The sequence below is a fragment of the Triturus cristatus genome, chromosome 9 (genome assembly GCF_964204655.1).
Source record: "Triturus cristatus chromosome 9, aTriCri1.1, whole genome shotgun sequence".
In the NCBI taxonomy this organism is placed as follows: Eukaryota; Metazoa; Chordata; class Amphibia; order Caudata; family Salamandridae; genus Triturus; species Triturus cristatus.
The window spans coordinates 854,281,699-854,303,234 of record NC_140592.1 but is presented as its reverse complement, the minus strand read 5'-3'; the positions used below and the strand labels follow the sequence as shown (position 1 = coordinate 854,303,234).

General features: G+C 46.9%; 1 protein-coding gene across 1 annotated transcript in view; it reads left to right on the top strand.

The window, feature by feature from the left end:
• Positions 1 to 21,536, top strand: part of AMN (amnion associated transmembrane protein) — a 175,196-nt gene that overhangs the window by 121,519 nt on the left and 32,141 nt on the right. Inside the window, exons 9-10 of the mRNA XM_085626328.1 lie at positions 2,721 to 2,907; positions 13,115 to 13,289. Coding sequence (XP_085482454.1) covers positions 2,721 to 2,907; positions 13,115 to 13,289 — 362 coding nt within the window. The remainder of the gene's footprint in view (positions 1 to 2,720; positions 2,908 to 13,114; positions 13,290 to 21,536) is intronic.

The window sequence follows — 21,536 nt, the reverse complement described above, 5'->3', positions numbered from 1 at the left end:
GCAAGGACTTCCCATGTGTCTGTCATTGATTATTGCTGCAGGAAGACTGAAGACAGCCAGGTGTAGAGATCTCACACTTAATTGTGCCCGTGTTTTGGATACTCCTGCTTGGAGCCATCATCATTGCTATCTGCTGTGTTAGCCATCATGGTGCACAAGGTCTATGTCGGAGGAGCAACCAGAAAATACCATTTTGAAGAGAACAAACTAAAACCGGTTCTGAAACCTTAGACAGTTGATCCACATCCCATGTTTGGAAAATGAGTAAACAAAGTGGGATTTAAATGTCCTCAATTTGTTACAGTTCCAAGGAAGGGAGTGCTCTTCAAAATAGTCAAAGGACTGCTGTGTGACCAGGGTTGATGTCTGCATGACAGTCAGTCTCTCAGAGGTGAGGGGGTTGCAGTTTCAGCTGAAGGCTTAGAGGATCTGCCCAGGGCCGGACTGGCCATAGCGGGCACCGGGCGTTTCCCCAGTAGGCCCCTGGGGTGGGGGCTGATTTGGCCCCTCAGGGGCCGTTTTTGTTACTGGGTTGCCCCCGCAGCACAGCTGCAAAATCGGCCCTGTAACAAAATCGGCCGAAAACCAGCCCTGGCAAACAGCACGGCCGCACCCCCAACCCCCCCGGGGGCCGGCCGAGCACTTCGCCAGGACCGGTTTTGGTTCCCAGTCCGGCCCTGGGTCTGCCTAGAGCCTGTAAGCCTGTTTGCCTGCTGAGAAAGGGAAGGAGTGTGCCTGTCGCTACTGGAGTAGAGACTGTCCAGGAGAATAAGCCCAGCGAGCTCATAGTTTTAGGAATAAAAAGAGGAAGCAGATGACTAAAAGGGAGCAAATGGATCAATCTGTGTGTGAAGGGGTCCCTTGGTCTCCCTGAGCAGTTCTTGCAGTGAACTTCACCAAGTCTTTGATGTGCCAAGCACCATTGTGTTATTGGCATCCTACTTTGTGCCCGAGAGACTAGTGCAGCCAATGTTGAAGTTGGGTATCCTTCCTAGTTGACGTGGAAGCCCTGATCGGCTCGGAGGTCAAAACTGCTGAAGTCACCCACCTGCTGATGACTGGCTGCGCCTGGCACATCTAATAATGACTACACTAGGAGACTGCTGAGGACAAGTACTGCTGTGTGAGCCAGTAATGCTGCTCTGACCTAGCGGTCAAGTTCCAAGTGAGGTCGCTGCTGTGGTCTTTATAGTACTAGAGTTGCAGCCACAGGAGTGTGACTGCTGAATGTCTGCCCTGCACCACCAGAGCTTCATCTACAATAAAACAGGTAACCCCAAGGCCTAACTGAGTGGAATGTGAGACTGAGGAAATAGAAGAGTTCTGCAGAGTGAACTTAAGACTTTCACTAGGAGAGCTTGAATCAGTGAAAGTGAACTGAACTGCTCTGCACATCTAAACACTGCGGTACATTCGAGTGAAGTGCACCTGTGCCTAATCCTTGTCCAAGCGTGTTCTATACAGCAGGGCTTGTAGACACTAGAAAGCTCTGAAAGTGGGGAAGAGTTTACTGAAGGGGTGGAGTGCCTTACTGGACATCTCAAAGAGGAGTATAACCCTATAGCTGAGAACCCTCATTGCGCTGTGTAGTATTTTGTTTTGCTAAGACATTAAAGCACATTCTTTTAACTAAGATATAAGCAGTGGACTGCACAATATTTTATTGTGTTTGTTGGTTGCCTGTTCAGCTCTGAACTCTTACTTCCTTACCACCCCCAAGAAGCCTTTGACTGGTCACACTGTACCCCGGGGAGCCGAGGGAGGAAACGGTGTACGTGGCATACTATGCAGAGCCACCTATTACAGACTCCATGGCAACAGAGGCAAATGACCTCATCCATCACGGTGGGGCTCAGTAGGTGATGTATGCCCTCCCCAACGCAGTCTGACACAGTCACTCTCAGACTAAGGCTCACTTCACCTGGGTGTCACATTCTCTTACTTATGATGAATAATCTTTTCTCTACCTTACACCAATGGATCCCCTGAAGAAGACCCATTTACTGTAGGTGTTAAAATGCATACATCCTTTTTTATCCACATTGGGCACTAATCTTGACTATTTACGCACCCTGGGATGCATTCTACGGTGCCCATTTCTTAATTTCATGCTATTTGCCTAAACTGTTCTCTCCAGATTTTACCTGCTTTACACTGTGTGTGAGGCAGACAATTTGCGCATGGGCAAAACACACAAATGCAATTAGAACATGGGCATATATTGCCCAACTTGGAATCCTGCTTCAGCGCAAACAGGTTTTCTACTCAAAATGGACTTAGCCTTACAGTTGTCATCAGGACCTAAGGAAGGTTAATTCCTAAGTAAGCAGTGGGAGAATGGGGTTTGCCTCCTACACTGGGTGAAACTTGCCTATGTTAGTACTGCCCGTGCTCTTAAATTCTACCCTTAAATCCCAGTACATATACTGTGTTTTACTATTATCTCACTTGCACTGTACTAGATCCGATTGGAATATACATATAGGATGTATACCTATGCAAACTGCAGGTTTGAAAGATTTACAATCTCCAATGGGTGTAGAAATCTTGATGATTCTGCTTACGTATACTTCCCTGTGTAGACAATTTCAATTTTCGTCAAGAAAAAAATTGAAAGGCTTTACTTGCAAGGCATTACAGTTTTGCAAGAATTGTAACTGATTGCAAAACACAAGTAGTCTGCAGCACATAACGTTAATCCCTTTTGTGATTTTTAAAAGGCAAAGTATGCTGGTACACGGATGGCTATTTCTAAGGTGTACAGGCCACAGACTTTCCTGAGAATCTTCCCTCGTCAAGCAGTCCCTGAAATACAGATCCTTTTAATTGATGATAAAAATGGGTCAGAAACTGGGTCTGTTGCAAAGCTTCTGGCCAGTGACATCATGGCCGATGTTGCAGATCATGGTAAGTGAATTAGTTAGAAAAGACTCCGGTGATTTTACAAATTTACAGCTAATATTTCTTGATTACTCACACTCTGGTAACCTTAGAAGATGTGTCCTATTGTTGTGTCATATATGTTTTCGATTTACACGTATGAATTAATCAGGTCCCACAGTAGGTCTCTCCTTAAAAGTCCATGCTTCAAAAGACGGTGATCTGTAGCCTGGAGCTTCAGTCTTGGCCCCTTTGGTGTGGAACTCACTTCCTCTTCTACCAGCAGTAAGCTTCCCAAATTCCATTATTCTCTGAAAACCTGAAAACACATTCATCACTGCTGGAGCATCCCATGAAAAGGAATTCGCAACCCTGGCTATGTGAAATTGTCATCATACGGCCGGAAGTGACAAAGCAACCTCTGCCCAGGATTACAGCAGGCATTTACTTGCTTGCTAAGTAGCGGTATTTACACAGGTAGTAGGTATAGGTGGGTTTTACATACCAACTGACGTGAGGCATGGGTGACAGTAGACCCCACTGGAACCTGCAAGAGGGTGCTCAGAGGCCTCCTTTAAGCTACCAGAACCATATCTGCCTAGAGACAAAAATAATATGCGACTGACTATTTGGAAGAGAGATCCCAATGTCTACAAGCTGGTCTTGGTGTCCCCTAGTATCTTAATAATAATAATAATATCGAGTTTGTAGAGCGCACAGTAACGCCATCACGGCGTGTCCCCGCGCTAACACTAACCAAGAACTCAGCATACAGACCGACCGGATTAAGATGAGTAAAGATGAGTTTTGAGCAGGGACCTAAACCGCGTTTCGTTGCTCTCCAGTCTCATTGCATAGGGGAGTTTATTCCACTGTTGGGCTGCTTGGAGTGCAAATGAGCGTCCGCCCATTCTAGCCTTCTTAGTTCTAGGCACTTTCAGCAGTCCGGCGCCCTCTGATCGAAGGTATCTCATTCAGTTTGTCTTTTCATTACTAGACTGGAATGCTGACACATGGAAGTAAGCAGTTTAGACGGGAAGGGTATACAGTTCCTCTATTTGTATAAGAGTGTGCAGAGTACACTCAACCTTGGATTTCAGACAAAGTGGGAGGCAATGTCTAGTAAGCCTGAAAGAGTACTAGCTTGTGTAGGGTGGGGGAACCCACAATGGTGGAACTAAAACCCTCACACACCCAGCAAGCTAGGTGTCATGCTTCATCATCTGGGTTTTGCTCCTCGTCGGGTCGGCGCTGCAATTCCCGACGGGCACCCAAAGATGGGGCTCTTTGGCGGAGATCTTTTGTTCCTTGCCGAGGGTGAGTGCAAGTGAGGGCCAGGTAGGTGTAGATGTTAGTGAGTGTGGTTTAAAACGGGGTTGGTTAGTCTGAATACATGATTTTATTCGGTCAGTAAACCACCCTATTAAAAAAGAAATGAGAGGCGGTAGTCTTGACTAAATGGGTCAGGGACTACTCTACTCTGCTCAGGTGGTCAACATGTTTCATGCCTACAAGGTCAGGGGGATCCAGCGGCAATTCATCAGGACCGGTGAAATAAACTATCTACAAAATTGTGAGGGTGTGTGGCTAATTATTTACAGTGATATCTGGATAAAAACTACCCTAGGTAAGTGTCGGAAAAACTAGACACTTCCGTTATGGAATGGCCTATAGGAAAAGGAAAGAAGAAACAAAACAGGCCAACAAAGTACATTAAAACACACACTTAGTCATATCTATACATTTCGAAATGTGGAGCCAAGGACTCCTCATATGCATGTTCACTGTAAAAAGCAATTGCGCTAAACAAGAGTGATCATGCACAGGTGGATGCATAGTGCAGGTACGTGTCAAGTGATCAAATTCAGAACCACTCAGATTCTTACGTTAATGAGATATGGTTATGCTCACCTAACGTATTGAAAAGTGCCGCTCCAGTCGGTACTTGGCGAGCCTCTTGGGGTGGCGTGTTAGCCTACTGTGAATAATGGTACAATTGTGAAGAGGCGAGATGCTCATGCATTTAGGAGAAGCATACTCACTGATGCTATTTCCAATCAGGGCAAAAGATAGCAAGGTCCCCCCGGGAACCGCGACCGGAAAACCACAGACCGTGGAGCGACGCGACCCCCGGCCCCGAGCGTCTCACGGGAGGAGACAGGAGGGAGCCTAGGGATCGGTCCGCTGCCACAGCCGCGGTCAGCCGCTCACCGAAGACGCGGGGGTCTCTGTTCGTGCAATTAAGTCTTACGAACGGAAAGCAACTACTTACAGTTCTGTCGCCCAAGGAAGTAAGCACCCAGGGGCACCACAGGAACCCACAAAAGGTCATTAGAGGAGTGCTTGCAATTTGTCTAACCACTGACAATTACTCTGGGTAGCATTCCAACCCATTATTCATTCGCTCACCAAGCTACCTTGATTTGGGCCGAGCCATATGCAAACCGGTCTTGACCCTTCTCTATTAGGAACAGTCCAGCCCGGACTGCCAGGCCAGGTCCTCCCCGAACCGAAAAACAAGAAACCCAAGATTAGGGCTCATCAGTCTGGTGTATGGCTGGATCCAAACTTAGGTATGGTAGGCAAAAGAACGTTGGGTTTGTAATAGATGCTTGCATATTTAGAAAAAGTGTCCAAATAGTCATGGGTACTTTCAGACGCCTGGCCAGCTCTCATTCCTCTGCCATTGACCCTTCATTTGCCAAAGATTCCCAACAGAGTTAAAAACATCAGTGAACTCTTCCTTCTATAGCTTATCCTTTGTTTCACTCTGAAGATGAACCTACTAAGGCACGTTACTCTCCATACATGGCAACTTCTTACTTTTTCTACATTCTTCTCTAAATCATCTGTTTTTTTCCTCCTGTCACTTCCGTCTAAATCCCCTCTTGATTTCTTCATGCTTGGTTGTTTTAAGTTCTCGTCTGAAACTCCGGCACTCACTTAGCCCTTGTCTGACTTTTGCTCCCCTTTCCCTCCAGGAACCCTGCTGCCAACTTCCTTCCCAACTTTTGACGCCTTCCCCTTGTCCCTCACCATATGGTCCCTGACCCCCATAAACTCCATCCTTAAAATCTTTGGTTGCTTCTGATCCCCACCACACCCCAAGAAGCCCACTACTCGGCCATACCTGCTCTAATGTTGCCTCTAGTGTCTTTTGATCTCTCAATCCCAGACTTTACCTTCTCTCTTGCTTTCTCGGCCCATTAATGCTGATCTGTTTGCTTGTCCTACACTGGAAAATCTCCGCTTCCACGCATCTTTTTCCACAATCTCCTTTTCATAATACAATCAGTGGAGGCCAGCATGGATCTGGGGTGGTGGGGCGGCGGGGGCCTAAGGTGGTCTAAAAAAGCAAAATACACTTTCCTCCTGCTGTGTCTCTCCAACGTCATCTCTCCTCCACGTCGGGCTGAAGTCGTAGAACAGGGAGCACATTCAGGCTCCCCTGAGCCAATCACGACTCTGCAGTGCAGCATTGGGATTGGTCTGAGGGCCGTAGTGCGGTGCTCAGACTGGGACTGGGGGCCTGGGCATGTTCCCCACCCAGCCTGGGTGGAGAACATGCTAAGTGTGCATGACTCTTTAGCCAGCCCATGCTCAACCATGTTAACATCTATAAATTCAGTACTGTTTGCAGGTCCAGTTGCCTGGGAGGCAGTCCCAAATCACTCTTTCACTTCAGGCTTGTGTTCACAAGCTGCCACCAGCCTCTTTCACTGGAATTGTGTGAACTTTACACATCAGGTCACCCAGCCTGGTAGGCTATTCGTAGCTGGAGGCCCCACCAGCTGCCATTGGCTGTTCTCTTCCTTCTTTTTCTCCACCCTAGTCTTTCTCAATCTATAGCCATCTCCCCACCTTTGCTTCGCCTGCTCTCGGGTGATCCATGCACTTCTGCTCGCATAACACCCCCATCTTCAGACACCTTTGGTACTTTGGCCCACTGCCTCCTCCACTCACATTAGACAGATTTCCCACCCCACTGTTGGCAGGCAGTCTTCTTACTAAGGCCTACTTGCATTACTGCTCTCGCTTTCTGCAAGGTTATTACCATGGTAGCCAACCCTTGCCCAGCTGCTGCATATCAGAGCCCAAGGAAGCACTTTGCCCGCCCGTGTGGTCCCACCCAGCTACTTCACCAACCAAGCTGCCACCTAACTCCGTCATCTCCACGGCTACCCCAGGTAAGATGCTTTTACCATTCTGCCCTATATTGCTGATTGGCAGCTGCCTCCTCTAATACCACCTAACTGACCATCTGCAGGTGTAACCATTTTTACATCCCTCCTCATACATACTTGAGTCCCGCTCCCCTTCGAGGCTAGAATCACCTTCAATATTCTCACCCATGCACACAAGGCACTCCACGACACCAGACCAAATTCCACGCACCCCTAAGGACCCTACGGTCAGCCCAGCTCTCCTACGCCATGGTCTACCGCACAAGAAATACCAGATCGGGAGGCCGTGCCTTCTCCTGCCTTGCGGCCAGAGCTTAGAACACCATTCTGCTCCACCTTAGACAGACACCTTCGCTCCCCATCTTTGCGAGTAACCTCAAGACCTGGCTCTTTGACAGACCCCCTCCTTGATGGACTAGAACCTGCACCCCCCCTGACCCCACAGTGCCTTGAGACCCTCACTGGTGAGTTGTCGCGCTACAACAAACTCCTGATTGATAGATCTTCCACGTCGATGGTGCACAAGCAAAAACTACCACGGCTGCTCACTGCGAGGGCACCTAAGCTCCCACTCAAGCCTGCCCTAACACACCCGGCTCCAGAAGGTCCTCCCCACCTGCCTGCTAGAGCTCCTTCAGCACTTCTACAAGCTTATTTGACTGCGGCATATTGTTGCTATATGTTTCCGAAGGAAAGCCGAGCATTAGGATGCAGCAAAACACGGCCAGTGACTGTGTGGCTTTAAAATAAAGATGTAGTGTGATATTGTTTCTGTCCCTGCGCACTGTTTGTAACAGAGTGCATACACAGGCCCGCAATGTTGCTTCCAACCAGTTTCCCATTGCCTGTCCTGTGTAGCCAATGATGACAAAGCTTCTATTAACAATAAAGAGTGGCTTCAAGATTGGGTGGGTGAGGAAATCCAGCACTCACATAGCAACCAGGGGGCGGCGATATGTTAAATATTAAGCATACTTATAGAGTGCACTATCACCCCACAGGCATCCTGGCGCTAGTGTACATTAACTCAAACCATACACCCATATTGCTGTTGGGGTCCTACCCAAAGAGGGGCCTAGGCAGCACCATTAGGGTAGAGCAAGGTCTTTAATTTTTTTCTAAACTGCAGAAGATCTTCCACCTGTCTGTGACTGGTCGGAAGGGCATTCCACAGTCGGGCGGCTGCGGAGCTAAATGCTCTTCCTCCCAGTTTTACTCTCTTAAACCTGGGCGCTTTTACAAGTCTGGCTGAGGATGAACGCAGGCTTCTGATGGGGGCATACCATTGAAATTTGCCCAGACCGTGTAAGGCTTTAAAAACAATACAGAGAGATTTAAACTGAATCCTCTGTAATACTGTGAGCCAGTGGAGTTCCTTAAGGGCCAGGGAGGCTGATGATCGCTGAGGTTTCATAAGTGCTAATTTGGCTGCAATTGTCTGATTTCTTTGAAGTCTCTAGATCAGGTATTATGGGGCCTCCAGAAGAAGGGCATTGCAGTAATCGAGCCGGCTCAGAACAACGCTTCTAACTATCTGTGCCCTATTTGTAATTGGCATCATTGGGAGGATCTTCCTTAGTACTCTTATGAGGGAGAAACTGGGCCCCACTGTTTTATTTATGTGAGTCTCTATACTCAACCTCTCATCAATTGTTACTCCCAGGTTGCGTACCGCCTCAGATGGTGTCAGTGGCTTATCCACTGGGATTGGCCAGAATTTGTCCGGGGGCTAGCGTGGAGTTTGCTGGGCTGCACAGCATAAGATCTCTGTCTTATCACTGTTAAATACTAGAGAGTTATTTTTAAGCCAGCGTGCAACGTTCTGCATACATGTGTGAAAGTTTTCCAGTGATAGTGATTGGTCCCCTTCCAGAGATAGGATAAGCGGAGTATCATCTGCGTAATTCACCAGACTGACATTATGGGACTTGATGACAGAGATCAGGGGGCTCATGTAGATATTAAATAGTACTGGACTAATTGCCGAGCCCTGAGGTACACCATGCTGATGTTAGTGAAGTCTGATTGATATGGGGGTAGTGCTACTGCCTGTTGTCTATTTGACAGATATGATTGGAACCATTTTAAGGCCATATCCATTACCCCGACTTCGTTAAGCCTTGCCAGAAGAATTTTATGGTTCACTGTATCGAATGCGGCGGACAGATCTAAGAGGATCAGTATGACTGACTGTCCCTTGTCCGCTCGCAGTCGAAGTTCGTCCAACACTGTCACCAGGGTGGTCTCTGTTCCATGTCCTGGCCGGAAGCCGAATTGTACATACTCTAACTTGTTATTATTTTCCAAGAACAGCGACAGAGTTCTGCTGACCAAGCGTTCTAAGATCTTAATGGGATATGGTAAAAGTGAGATAGGTCTATAATTTTTTGGGCACAGGGGGTCCAGAGTAGCTTTTTTCAAAAGAGGTGTTACTATTGCTTGTTCCCAACAGGTTGGTACTGCCCCGTTGCTCAGTGATTGTCCACATATCTGTCGGAGTAGTGGAAAGAGCTCTGTACCTTATTCTTTCCAGATTCTGTGTGGTAGAGGATCCATTGGGGAGCCTGAGGAAACACTTAGAGCTAATCTAGTAAACTCCTCCTCTGAAGGTATCACAAAGCTGTCAAGAGTTACCAATTTACCCCTACCTGTTCGTTCCTCTTTTTGAGTTGGTGGTAGTGGCTTTTGGCTCATACTACTAAAGTCCTCCCCTTATGCCCTCAATAATTTTACTGATCTTTTCCTCAAAGAAGATCGCTAGACTGCCACAGAGATTCTGTGTGGCGTTAATCCTATTTTTTGTGCAGTCAGGGTTGGTGAGATCCTTCACTATTTTGAATACACTTTTAGTACTGTTAGATGCTTTTAGGATAACGACTTCATAATATTCTGCTTTTGCTGTGGATATTTCTTTCTTATAAGTTACTTCTGGCTATTTTCAAGGCGATTTTGTCCTCATCTTCATATTTTTTTCTCCACTTTCGCTCAGCCTGCTTGCAGCCCATTTTAAAGTTTTTTAACTTTTCATTGTACCATGGGGCAGCCTGTCTGCATGTTGTTTTATGGTTTTTCATAGTAACGATCTGATCTAACGTGTTATATATTTGTTCACAAAGAAACATATAATTTTCGGCCACCTGTAGACTTAAATCAAAAGGACTTTGCGCAGGAAATATCGGCGATGTCTTTGCTTTTCTCAAAAGTCCTTTCCAGTCCCTGCCTTAATGATTATTTTCCTTAGTGGTGGCGGAGTCACTCTTTCTAGGATTGAATACCACAAACTTGATCAAATAATGATCAGACCAGTCTATGGGTAGAATATCCTCCATTCCAACAGCATTTCTCACAGAGAAAATTTGATCCAGTGTATGCCCTGCCCTATGTGTTGGTTCTGTTACCCACTGTTGCAAATTCAGGTTCTCACAGGATTGGAGGATATTTTTAAAGGCTGAGTTTAAATTCCCGTTGGGCCATAGATTAAAATCCCCTAGGAGAAGTAATCTGCCCCTACCCACCCCTGATTCTTTATCTCAGCACAGTTTGGCTCAAACATATGAGACATTAAAATATGGGGGCTAGACCATCCGAATCAAGAGCTAAGCCACTCATACACATCCGTACTTTAACTCACAGCATGGTGGCAGAGAGGAGACATTTAGCATCGTGGCAAATGGCCACGGACCTTGCAGCACAGCCTAGTGTCGTGTGAGATCCCTTCAGGCAAAAAATGCTAATGCTAATGCTAAAAATGGAGCTGTGTGAGCCTATTTACAATAATGCAAACAATACAACAATAGGACAGTGCATGTGAACTGCTACTGTCTGCAAACGGTTGACCCTCTGTAATGTCACAGTAAGGAAAAAATATGGAATAGAATGATACCCTGAGACATCGCCAGTGTTTAAGATTAATTCAGCATTCCATGCATCATGCCTGTGTTTTTCAATCATGTGAAGGCAGGTGCCTCCATTCTGTGGAGATGATCTGTAGTCCAGCAGAGTTTCAGTTCCTGTTAATTACTATTTGCTCAGGGCTACTGCTGTGTGCCCTGGAAGTCCTCACAAAGTTTAAGGGGAGCAGTATTTATCCCTCTTCATTGGTGAGGGCGGGAAGCGTGAGCTGGCTTTTTCAGAACTGGAGGCCATTCTCCAATGTGAGACATGTTCATCTTCCTTTTATGTCTTTGTTTTCATGGGTATTGGGCACAGGAAAGTCAGACCAGTCAGAACTGGTCAGGGAATTTGTTGATCAAAGGCTCAGGTCACCACCTGCGGGCCAGAACCACATGAAGAGAGGAGTGGGGGTTCACGCTAGTTGGGAAAAGCCTACTCTGGACAGTCAGGCGAGGTTCCCCACCCACAGGTGACTCCAGTTTCAGTGATAAAGTACCCAGGATGAAGCAAGCAGGGGCATATTTACTAGAAAATATCGGAGTGTGGAGCTGTGCCAAATTTTGTAGCCCTGCGCTCCAACATTTTCAAAATGCTGGTATGCGCTGTATTTACAACAATACGGCACACCCCTGTGTTTTCGCTAGCTCTGGCGCTAGAAATTGGCTGCCTGGAGCCAACGCATGCACCCTTGCACCACAGTGCATGGGTGCCTGCCTTGCAGGGAATGATTGTTTATGTGCAGGATGGTGTCCCTTTCTACATATAAACAATCAATAATAGCTATTTGTTACGTTTATGTGTGTTGTATTCTGCGGCACACATAGAAGTAGCAACTCGTCATTATTTAATTGTTTATGTGCAGGAAAGGCCGCCCGCCTGCACATAAACAATCATTAATGGTTTTTTGCTCTTTCCATGTGTACTGCAGAATGCAGCACATGTAGAAAAAAGCAAAACGAGGATAAATAAAAGCATTTCTCCTCGTGCACCATTCTTATGCCTGCTCCTGCATGACGTTCATTTTTGGCACTACCACAGATTTACAGATCCTTGTAAATCTGGGGCAGCGTCAAAAAGCAATGGGTGTTGTGGTGGAATACCCACAGCAACACCCATTGCATGCTCCATTACCGCAGAGGACTGCAACAGAAAGGGACATATTTACAAGGTGGCATTAAGCCATGCTAAGTTGCTTAGCGCAACCTTGTAAATATTGAAAATGGCGTGTCAAAAAAAGTGATGCTCCTGTGGCGAAAGGGGCTTGTAAATATGCCCCGCAGTTTTTAACTCCACTAAAGCACAAAGACACATTTGCAGAAGGGGTGGGTGGGAAAACAGGAGGAGGAACGTTAGGTGCGAGAGAGTTATTCTGAAGTTCTGTTGTTGCAATTTTGGATTATATATATTTTTCTTCAACAAACTCGAAGATCCATATCTATTTGCAGAGGTGATATTGAAATATAACTGTAATGGTGACTCTTCAAGTAGATTGTTCAATCCATCACTTTTCCCAAATTTTTGAACTCTAATAGATGCTGAATGTACAGGGATTTCTGACATTTGAACACATAAACAACAAGGAGTTGGAGCCTGAGTGTGCATGAGCTTTAGTTAAGGTCACCTTCAATAGATATGTTCCATTCCCTCGCTTTAGAGTAGATTTCAAATAGTCGCATAGTTTCCTATCCTCGGAAGTTATCTGCCAAGAGTATTTGGGCTTTCTTTTTTATTGTTTGAGGACAGGGTACTTTGTATTGGGTAGATGTCTGCGGCATTTAGAGCGCGCCATTGACTATGATGCACTTGTAATACAGCCTTCTGTGTTTTGTAAAGACTATGCAGTCCGTGAAACTCTAAATAAGGGCCTATGTCGCGTTTTATTAGCCATCACAGCTTCAGTGACTGGTAAACAGAGTTGCCAGTCCACCAGTGAAGATCAGTGAGGATGCGTGGCACATATTCTGGCTGCAGTTGTGCCAAATTACACATTCAGCCACCTTTAGAACTACACAGTATATAGGCATCTCATGGGAATATCTACATATGGGGATGAGGGGGGGGGGAAGGGGGGGAGAGGAGTTCCAGAATTCCCACTGATGTAAATTAGCAGTAGTAAACTAACGTATGCCCTTTTTTATGGTGTTTACAATACTCAGGTCCATCGTTTGGGATTCTGGAGGCAACAATGCAGTCAGCCACTGGGAGCAATGCCAGTGGTCATGGAGGGGACACGGCCGCTTCCTGGTCTACGGCAGTCTCGGTTGTTGCTGTTCTGATTGTAATCCTGTTGACCGGCGTATTCGTGCTCCTTTACAGGAAGCGCAGTCTGAGGTAAGAGGAGGCACCTAAATATTCAGACCTTTATTTTTGAAAGGATCCACTGGGACTGGCTGGATGTACCGTAGTTCAGTACTGTGCACCCCAGTCCTTAAAAAGTTTAGTAAATTGATGCATTTTGCATTGCAACAGTACATGTGCAAAAACATTGGTTAACAAGGGCCAAATGGGCAGATGTATGACCCACCAAATTGCATAGCATTTGCGACTCGCAATTTGCGAGTCGCAAATTGGGATGCACAACAGTCTGAGACACTGTTTGCGTTTCCCAATGAGGTCGCAAATTGCATGCCTCATGCATATTAATGAGGCTGTCGCAATTTGCGACCCCATTGGGAATGACTGGCACTCCCAAGGATTGTAGCCTGCTGGGGTCAGCCGACCACCATGTCTTAGACTGCTTTTAAATAAAGCATTTTTTTGTTGTTGAATGCAGCCCGTTTTCTTTGAATGAAAACGGGATGCATTTAAAAAATAAAAAATTAAACTTTTCAGTTAAATTTTTTAAGGGCAGGCAGTGGTCTCTAGGACCACTGCCTGCCCTTTTCAGAGCCACTCACAACCGGGAAGGGGTACCATGGGGACCCATTCCCATTTGCGAGTGGTTTACCACCCTTCTGTCGCAAAACAGTCATACATAGCTTCAGGAGTGGCTATTAGGAAGGGATGCTCTTGGAACACCCCTTCCTAATAGCGAGTCGCTAATCTTATTTTATGACTGGCAAAATAGGATTAGTACATGGCCCACACGTTTTTTTTGCGGATGCCAACGGGTCTAAAACCCATTCACGCCCGCAAAAAACATTAGTGCATCTGGCCCTTAATGTTTTACTGATTTCACCTTTAGTGTGGAAGGGAGGGTCACAACTCGTATTTAATGAATTCTCAATATATAACTGTAGAAGTTGCAGTGTATAGGACGAGAATTCTCCGAGCATACAAGTATAACACATTTATTTCAGCAGTGGCCCGTGCAGGTAAGAGCGGTGGGACCGGGTGGGTGGAGTATTTCTACAGATGACGACGAGGGAAAATTAATTATTTATTTAATTTTCTCTCGTGGTTGTCTGTCAAATCCTCCCCCAACCTGGCCCACCACTCTTACCTGCACAGGCTGCTCCTTGTTTATTTAAGTCGTAGCACACAGCAACCACCCCGCCGCTTGATAATTCCTCCTACCATACCCAGAAATCTTACCCTGCAATACTCATAAGTACACTGTCCCACCCCATACACCCTTCATTACAAGCCCACTACAGTAATTTCCAACATAAATCCAACGTTTGAAAAAATTCAAAGTACAGCCAAGCCATTTTGTGGAATAATGAATCTTCTCACTGCTAATATCACAGGATCTGGGTTCAGAACTCAGTGTCTAGGGCAACAGGTTGTACCTTTAAAATTCTGAATATTTGATCCAGTGTTTGTAGGAATGGCAGAATGCGGTAGCCTGGCTTTGTTCCAGCACTTGAGCATGTCACTTACTTCCGGCAGCAGGACTGGTTGGCTATCATTCGGCAAATTCAGATTACATCTCTTCCTACCATGCATTAGCCACAGCACAACTTGGTCCCCACTTTCTGATTGCTAGATTTATGCTACACATTCCTATGTCTAACTTGAGATCAGTCACTTAATTCTGATGTACTAGTGGTACATAGAAACATCTTTGTGGTGATTTCTGTTCTTTGGAACTTCTTGCTGCATAATCTTGCATCACTGTATTTTTGCTCCTCTGTTCAAGCACTAGTTACACTTTTCTAAATGTTCATCATGGCATTATAATGAGATGATCCTCACCCAAATTATGTGCCCCCAAGGCGAGTTTGTTGAGAACTTAAAGGGCAATGGTCTCAATGAGAATGCCCTCTGCAATATTTCTTAAGGTTTTAAGAATGGGCTCTTTGGGAACAGTAGAAGGTTAGGAAACTCAACCCAAGGCTTTAATTAAAGCAAAAGAGAACTGCATGCTTATGCCTGATGTACTTGCTGTGCAATGAAAGGTGACTTGGACTGTGGTGTGTACCTTAAGAAGAGACAAACCGTAACAGCAGAGACAGAACAACTAATGGAGTTACATTTGCATTGCTGGTGAAGCATTATTTATTACATCATAAACTTCAGAGCTGTTAAAAGGAGGTATTTATTGCCAGCTAGTGCTCTCGTTCTAAGCAAAGTGATATTCAACGCAATGTAAACATCCATGGTATGCTCTAATGAGTTACTAGAGAACTTTACAAACCTTTAAAAATAAAATAACATTGAGTTGGCAGATAGTATCAACTCATTTACAAACCTACAGCATAACAAATGTTGGTAGCAAGTGCTAGAAACACAAACAGTGCCAAAACTACAAGATTTAACTTTTGTGTAAGCAGGCATGCATCGAGAATAATTAATGTGGACACTCAATTGAGATGATATAGAGTAGGACACGTACTAGCAATGACGTGTAGGTTAAATCGCTAGACCTCGAAACAGGGGGCCATGTCTACAAGGGGATTGCGCCACTGGAATGTCACTTTCTACGACGTTCTGGTGGCGCAATGCCCTGCACGATATTTATAAAGTGGCGTTAAGCCACTTTGCTTGGCTTAGCGCCGCTTTGTAAATATAGTACCCTTTCTTGCAGTTTTCTGCACTAAAGGGGAGTGCAACGGGTGTTGCTGTGGGCATTCCACAACAACACCCATTGATTTTTGACGCTGCCCCAGATTTATAAGGTTTTGTAAATCTGAGGCAGCACCAAAAACTAACCCTATGCAAAAGTAGGCGTTAGATTGGAGCAACAATTTCTCCTCATTTTTACTTTTTCTGTGTGTGCTGCATTCTGCATCACACATAGAAAGAGCAAAACGCCTTTAATGATTGTTTATGTTGTTGCAGGGATTCTGCACATACACAGAACTATGCACAGGAAAACAGGACCTCAGTGAATAGGGGTGTACCAACCTACCACATCAGTACCCAAAATCCAAAACTGACTAGCTATAGTGTCTCATTTGTTCTCCTACAAAGATCACCGAACTACAAATGATTAGACAACCCAGAACACAACACTCCTGACTCTCTCAGGAATCGCGGGAGCAAGCCATACTCTTTTGCTCACTCACTCGTACTTGTCCACAATGAGATTAGGCAGAGTCACTGAAATAGTTCAAAATGTTTATTTTAACTATCATGGTCTACAATACATTATACGTGCCACTACTAGCTGCAAAATGCATGAACTCAGCACAGTTAGCATTGTTTCAATTCCATAGAATACAAAGGGATAAGTCATTTTATAAAGACTGGAAATAAGGGCCTTTTGGCCTAACCAGCCTCCCCTTGACTGGAAGAAGTTTATTTTATAACAAGGACGATCTCTGGTCGTTGACAGCAGACCCCATACCTTAAAGCCTTGATGTAGGGTTTACATCATAGGAACAGCAGAGCTTTTCTCCATGGAACGGCTTTCTCCAAGTGTGTTAAAACAACTTGCAACTACATAATATCAAAGCACGAGTCTTCAGTACTGCAGCTGTATGTGGCATGTTATGTCTAGATGCTAGGAGCTGACCAGAACAGATTTACAAGGGGCATTGTTGATCGACCTTGCACATGGTGTTCAGACTAAACTCCAGGAAAGTCAGAGAACACGAAAGAAGCCCGTTCTCATGTGAAAGGCACAAACAGAGTCTTGCAAAAACAAAGTCATGTAGTAACGTGCGCAAAAGCAGCATCATGGCAGCCAAGCTCATGCCAACTTAGCAATGTCTACAATGTCCCAAAGGCCCCATATAACACCCTCCCCTTTGTAAGGTCATAGGACATAGACAAAGGTCCAAAACATAATTCAAAAGTCAAGCAGAGTTCAAAGCTTATGAAAAAAACAAATTGGAAAAAATTGGAAATTAAAAAAAAAAAAAAAATTGTTTCAATTTTGCCATTGTTGCTTATTGAAATATAGCTGTCTCCGGGATAATAAAGGTATTGTGAAGGAGGTGGGAAGTCCATCAAGGTGTGTGATCTGAGAAATGCAATTCCCTCCAAAAGGTCATCCCCATCGTTGGCAGAGAAACGGGATGCCATCCAATTAAGTAAGTCGAAGGAACAAACATGCTACTCATAATCAGAGGCCTCTAAAAGCATAAGTGGGCAACTTGCGTGATATTCAATGAAACTTCGTTGCAGGACGTTCTGCGCAGCCGCACAGACATCCAATTCAGCCGATACTCCAAGTGCAGCCGCACGCGCCATATGACTATCCCCAGAACAAGCCTGGTCATGAGCCTCTAAAGGGCCCATCAACTGGATGAAATCCGGGACTGGACGTGACGTGTTGGAGAGGCATATATCCATTGCCAAAAAGAATGGGCATCGCTGACAGTAAAACACTGGTTGCACGCAAGTAAAGTAGGTAAAGCGAAAAGTCAATCCATAACTGACGCCAAGCGTTGCTAATGGCAAACATCCAAAAACGTGTTGAATGCGATCACGGTACAGCTGCAATTGGCTTGGTCTGTGCAGTACCACAAGAGGAGCAGCCAATACGCAGCAGGAACAGGAGAAGCAGGATTCCAGCACCTAACGCTAATACCAAGGGAAACCCTCCAAAGATGCTGGAAAAATAGAATGAATAAAAGCCGGTATTACTCCAAATATCGTCTGAAAGGAAGTCACAAGACCAGATCTCACACGTTTAAAAAATTGTGCAAGGCCTTTCGTGTCAGACGCATTAAATATTGAGGGCCTTATTCTCAAGGAGCTATCGCCGAGTTAATGGCACTTTAGCACAGCCAAAGTCGCGATAAATCCATCGCCCCATTCACAAGCCGGTGCAAACTGCCGATACCACCAGTTTTCCCGTGATAGCATCATCAAAAAACACAGCCACGGATGACCCCAGCAACTATCGCTAATGAGATGCAGAGTAGGCGTTCCTGAGCAAAAAGCCGCGACAATACCACTCCACAACATTCTCAATGGCCTGCCTGATCTGCAATAAGAACACAAAACAGGTGATAAGGCGCGTTAGCAGCAGGGAATTAACACCTGCTCTGACCTGCTGCAAAGTCGGACAACAACCGGCTGCAGCCAAGGGAGCACAGCCCATAGCCAAGCATGAAGAACAACAGATGCCCCCGAGCAACTGAACATGCAGTCCGGAGCACCAAGAGAGCCAAAACAATCGCCTGACGTCGCACAACCACAACACCTAACAGACATGTGTGGCCACAAAATTTGAAACACACATCCACATCATATAACCAACACAAAACCTTTATTACAGATGAAACAAATAAAAACAATCATGAAGAGGCGCTGCATGTCTTCTGCGGGCATTCTGTAAGTCACAGCCTGCAAGACAGAAAGACAGATAAGAAGGTGTGTCATGCGCCCATCAAAGGACAGAGAGGGAGAGAGGGAGAGAAAGAGAGAGGGAGATAGAGAGAGTGCCGACAGTACGGACCCAGGCCCCACTGCTCACCTGCAGCCACCGGTGTGTCTCCAACCACGTGCCGGCACACACTGCAGTCTCCCGGGTCACTCATCTGAAACAGTTGCCAGAGACATGATTGGCAGAGTCCATACAGTAGCACACGCCATCACCGCTTGTCTGCCCCTGCGCACACAGGCTGCTGCACCCCAGCCCCTCCCGCGGTCCAGCAGAGACTGCCCGCCCCTGCGTGACCAGGCCTCACTGCTCACCTTCCACCACCGGCGTGTCTCCAAGAGGGCCCACCACGTGCTGGTTGGATCTCCAAGCCTGTGGCCCGCAACCGTGGCACCCTCCACATCATACAGCCACACACCGCGGGCCACCATGTCACACACATGATTCTGGGTCTTGATTTCGCAATGGCAGAGTACACATCAGTGCACAGGGCATCATCGCAGGCTGCACACCCGCTCAGCCCAATCGGTGCCACTAACTCTGTGAACTGTGAGGCGACGCCGCGTCGAGAGAGGCACGCACTGCCTGCTGGCTCAGGCCTACACTGCGGTCCAGCAGGGCTCACAACAATGCCCCCATTCCAGAATGCCCAGACAGCGCATCATTGCAGACTGCATACCCGCTCAGCACTGAAGGTGCGCCTATCTCAGTGCACCGAATGACACCGTCCCGTGGTGGTGTGCCTGTGCCTGCTGCAGTGCATCCGGTGCCACCAAGTCTGTGCACCGCTAGCCATGGACCCTTTATGATTGAGTCCCATGGTGCGGATGCCATCAAGTAACCCCCAGCACCAGGCAATGTGCTGTGCCATGCATAAAGGATACCCACACGAAGACACACATTTGGAGAGTGGAAATGGCGTCCAGCACGTGCGTCAGGCCCTTTTTTATTGGCACGGTCACATGTCCTGTGACGCCTTTGCCGAATGGGTGTGGTGTGAGTGTGAACCAGCTGTGAGGGAGTGGCCAGGGCATGCAGACAACTAGACCTGTGAGCAGCAAATCCCCACAGGGAAGACATGGGACATGTAGCGTTGTCGTCCTGCCCTGCGAGCGTGAGTGGACTGGCCTGGCATATGCCAGTCCAGCGTAGGTGTGTGAACAATGTCCCCGGGGCTGTGTGCATGCTTCCGTTCTGGCCGGGACATGGAAGTAACAAATGCGTGTTTCCCCATTTTAGTGTCGGCGCCACCCGGCAGGCAATCGGCAATGTGTCACTCTGTGACCCAAGTCCCACAACATAAGCAACATGGACGCAAGGTGCAATCAATGACCCTACATGCATTCATGCCTCCACACTTGCAAGATTATAGACATGACACATTGTTGTGAAAATTAATGTTTAATGCACATTCAATGGAGTGTTGTATGCGGAGCAGTACAGGGCCATGCAAAGCCCACCTTGCAGCGTCGGCCCGTGGCGGGCCATACAGAGTCCTTCTGTCAATGACATGTTCCTCAGTAGTGGAGGAGTTCAGTCCGCAGTCTGATATCTGTGTCATGGGTGAATAGACAGAATATGGCAGTCCATGTCGAGGTCCAAGGTGAGTGTCGCAGAATGCATCGGGGGACACTGGAAGGGGATGATGCTAAGGGCAGAACCAAGCATTAACAGGCCATATGGCGGACGTGGATGCTACCGCTTCCTTATGACCGCAAGGCCAGATTCATCCGCATCTTCGTCCTCTGCTGTTGCAGGTGCCTCACATGTGGGTGGTGGAGTTCTGTCTCCAGCACTGTGTGGCAGTGACACCGCAGGGGCCGGAGGTGGAATGTCTGCTGCACTGCGTGGCACTGACACATCAGTGGGGGGAGATGTGGATGGAGTGGTAGCATCGGCGCCAGGCCTTCTGGCAGCAATGCCATGAGGATGGTTTTCATGGCATTGAGGGACTCTGCCAACTCTCGCTGGTGTGCAGCCGTGTCAGCCGCTGTTTCCTCACGGTTACGCTCCCTGTCCTCCATGAGCCTCCGCATGAGTCCCAACTCCCGGGCGAGCTCGCTGGAGCCACTATGACTGGGCAGTCGTTCTTGCCTCTGAGTCAGGACCCTGGCGATTTCAGCCATGGTTCGTTGGAGGGCATGGAGTGGACTGTTGGTTTCCGTTAGGGAATGTGAGTGGTCCCTGATGGGACTTAGACAGCCAAGTATGATGCCCAGTTTGGCTGCCATGCGGTCGTACCCCACCTGCACCTGTTCGGCCAGCTTCTCCTGGCACCCCAACAGACGGAGTTGGAAGGCCATGTGTTAGTCGTGGGGGTCCTGGGAGTCAGCCGTGGTGGTGGGTGCTGCCTGCTGTGTGTACTGCGCAGGGGGTGGGTTCTCCTCGTAGCAGCTGGGCTGACCTACTCCTGGAAGTGGGCTCCGGAGGCTGTCCAGGAACTGTTGGAGGGCGTCGAAGGTCTGGTTGTCCTCTTTGTCATCAGAGAAGAGAGGTTGGGACTGCTCTACAGGACGTGTTGTATTTCCCTCTGCAATTTGAAGGGGAGATGCAGTTTAACATTGTGTTCACATGTATGTTGAAGCATTGAACATGTTTACATGCAGACTGAATGACAGTGTACGTTGTGACTGTTTGTGGGAAGCTGCCTATGTGATGTGGAGATTTCGACCACTTCACGGATGTGTGTTTGTACTTGTACATTGTCAACTCACATTTACCTGTGATGCCATTTGTGATTGGCCACTTACTGCACACAAGCGGGACCAGTTGTGTCCCCTGTTCTGTTGTGGACGTGTTGCGGATTGTGCCACATCGATGTCAATGTTGTTGTGCTCTGCATGTGATGTGAGTGTTGCATT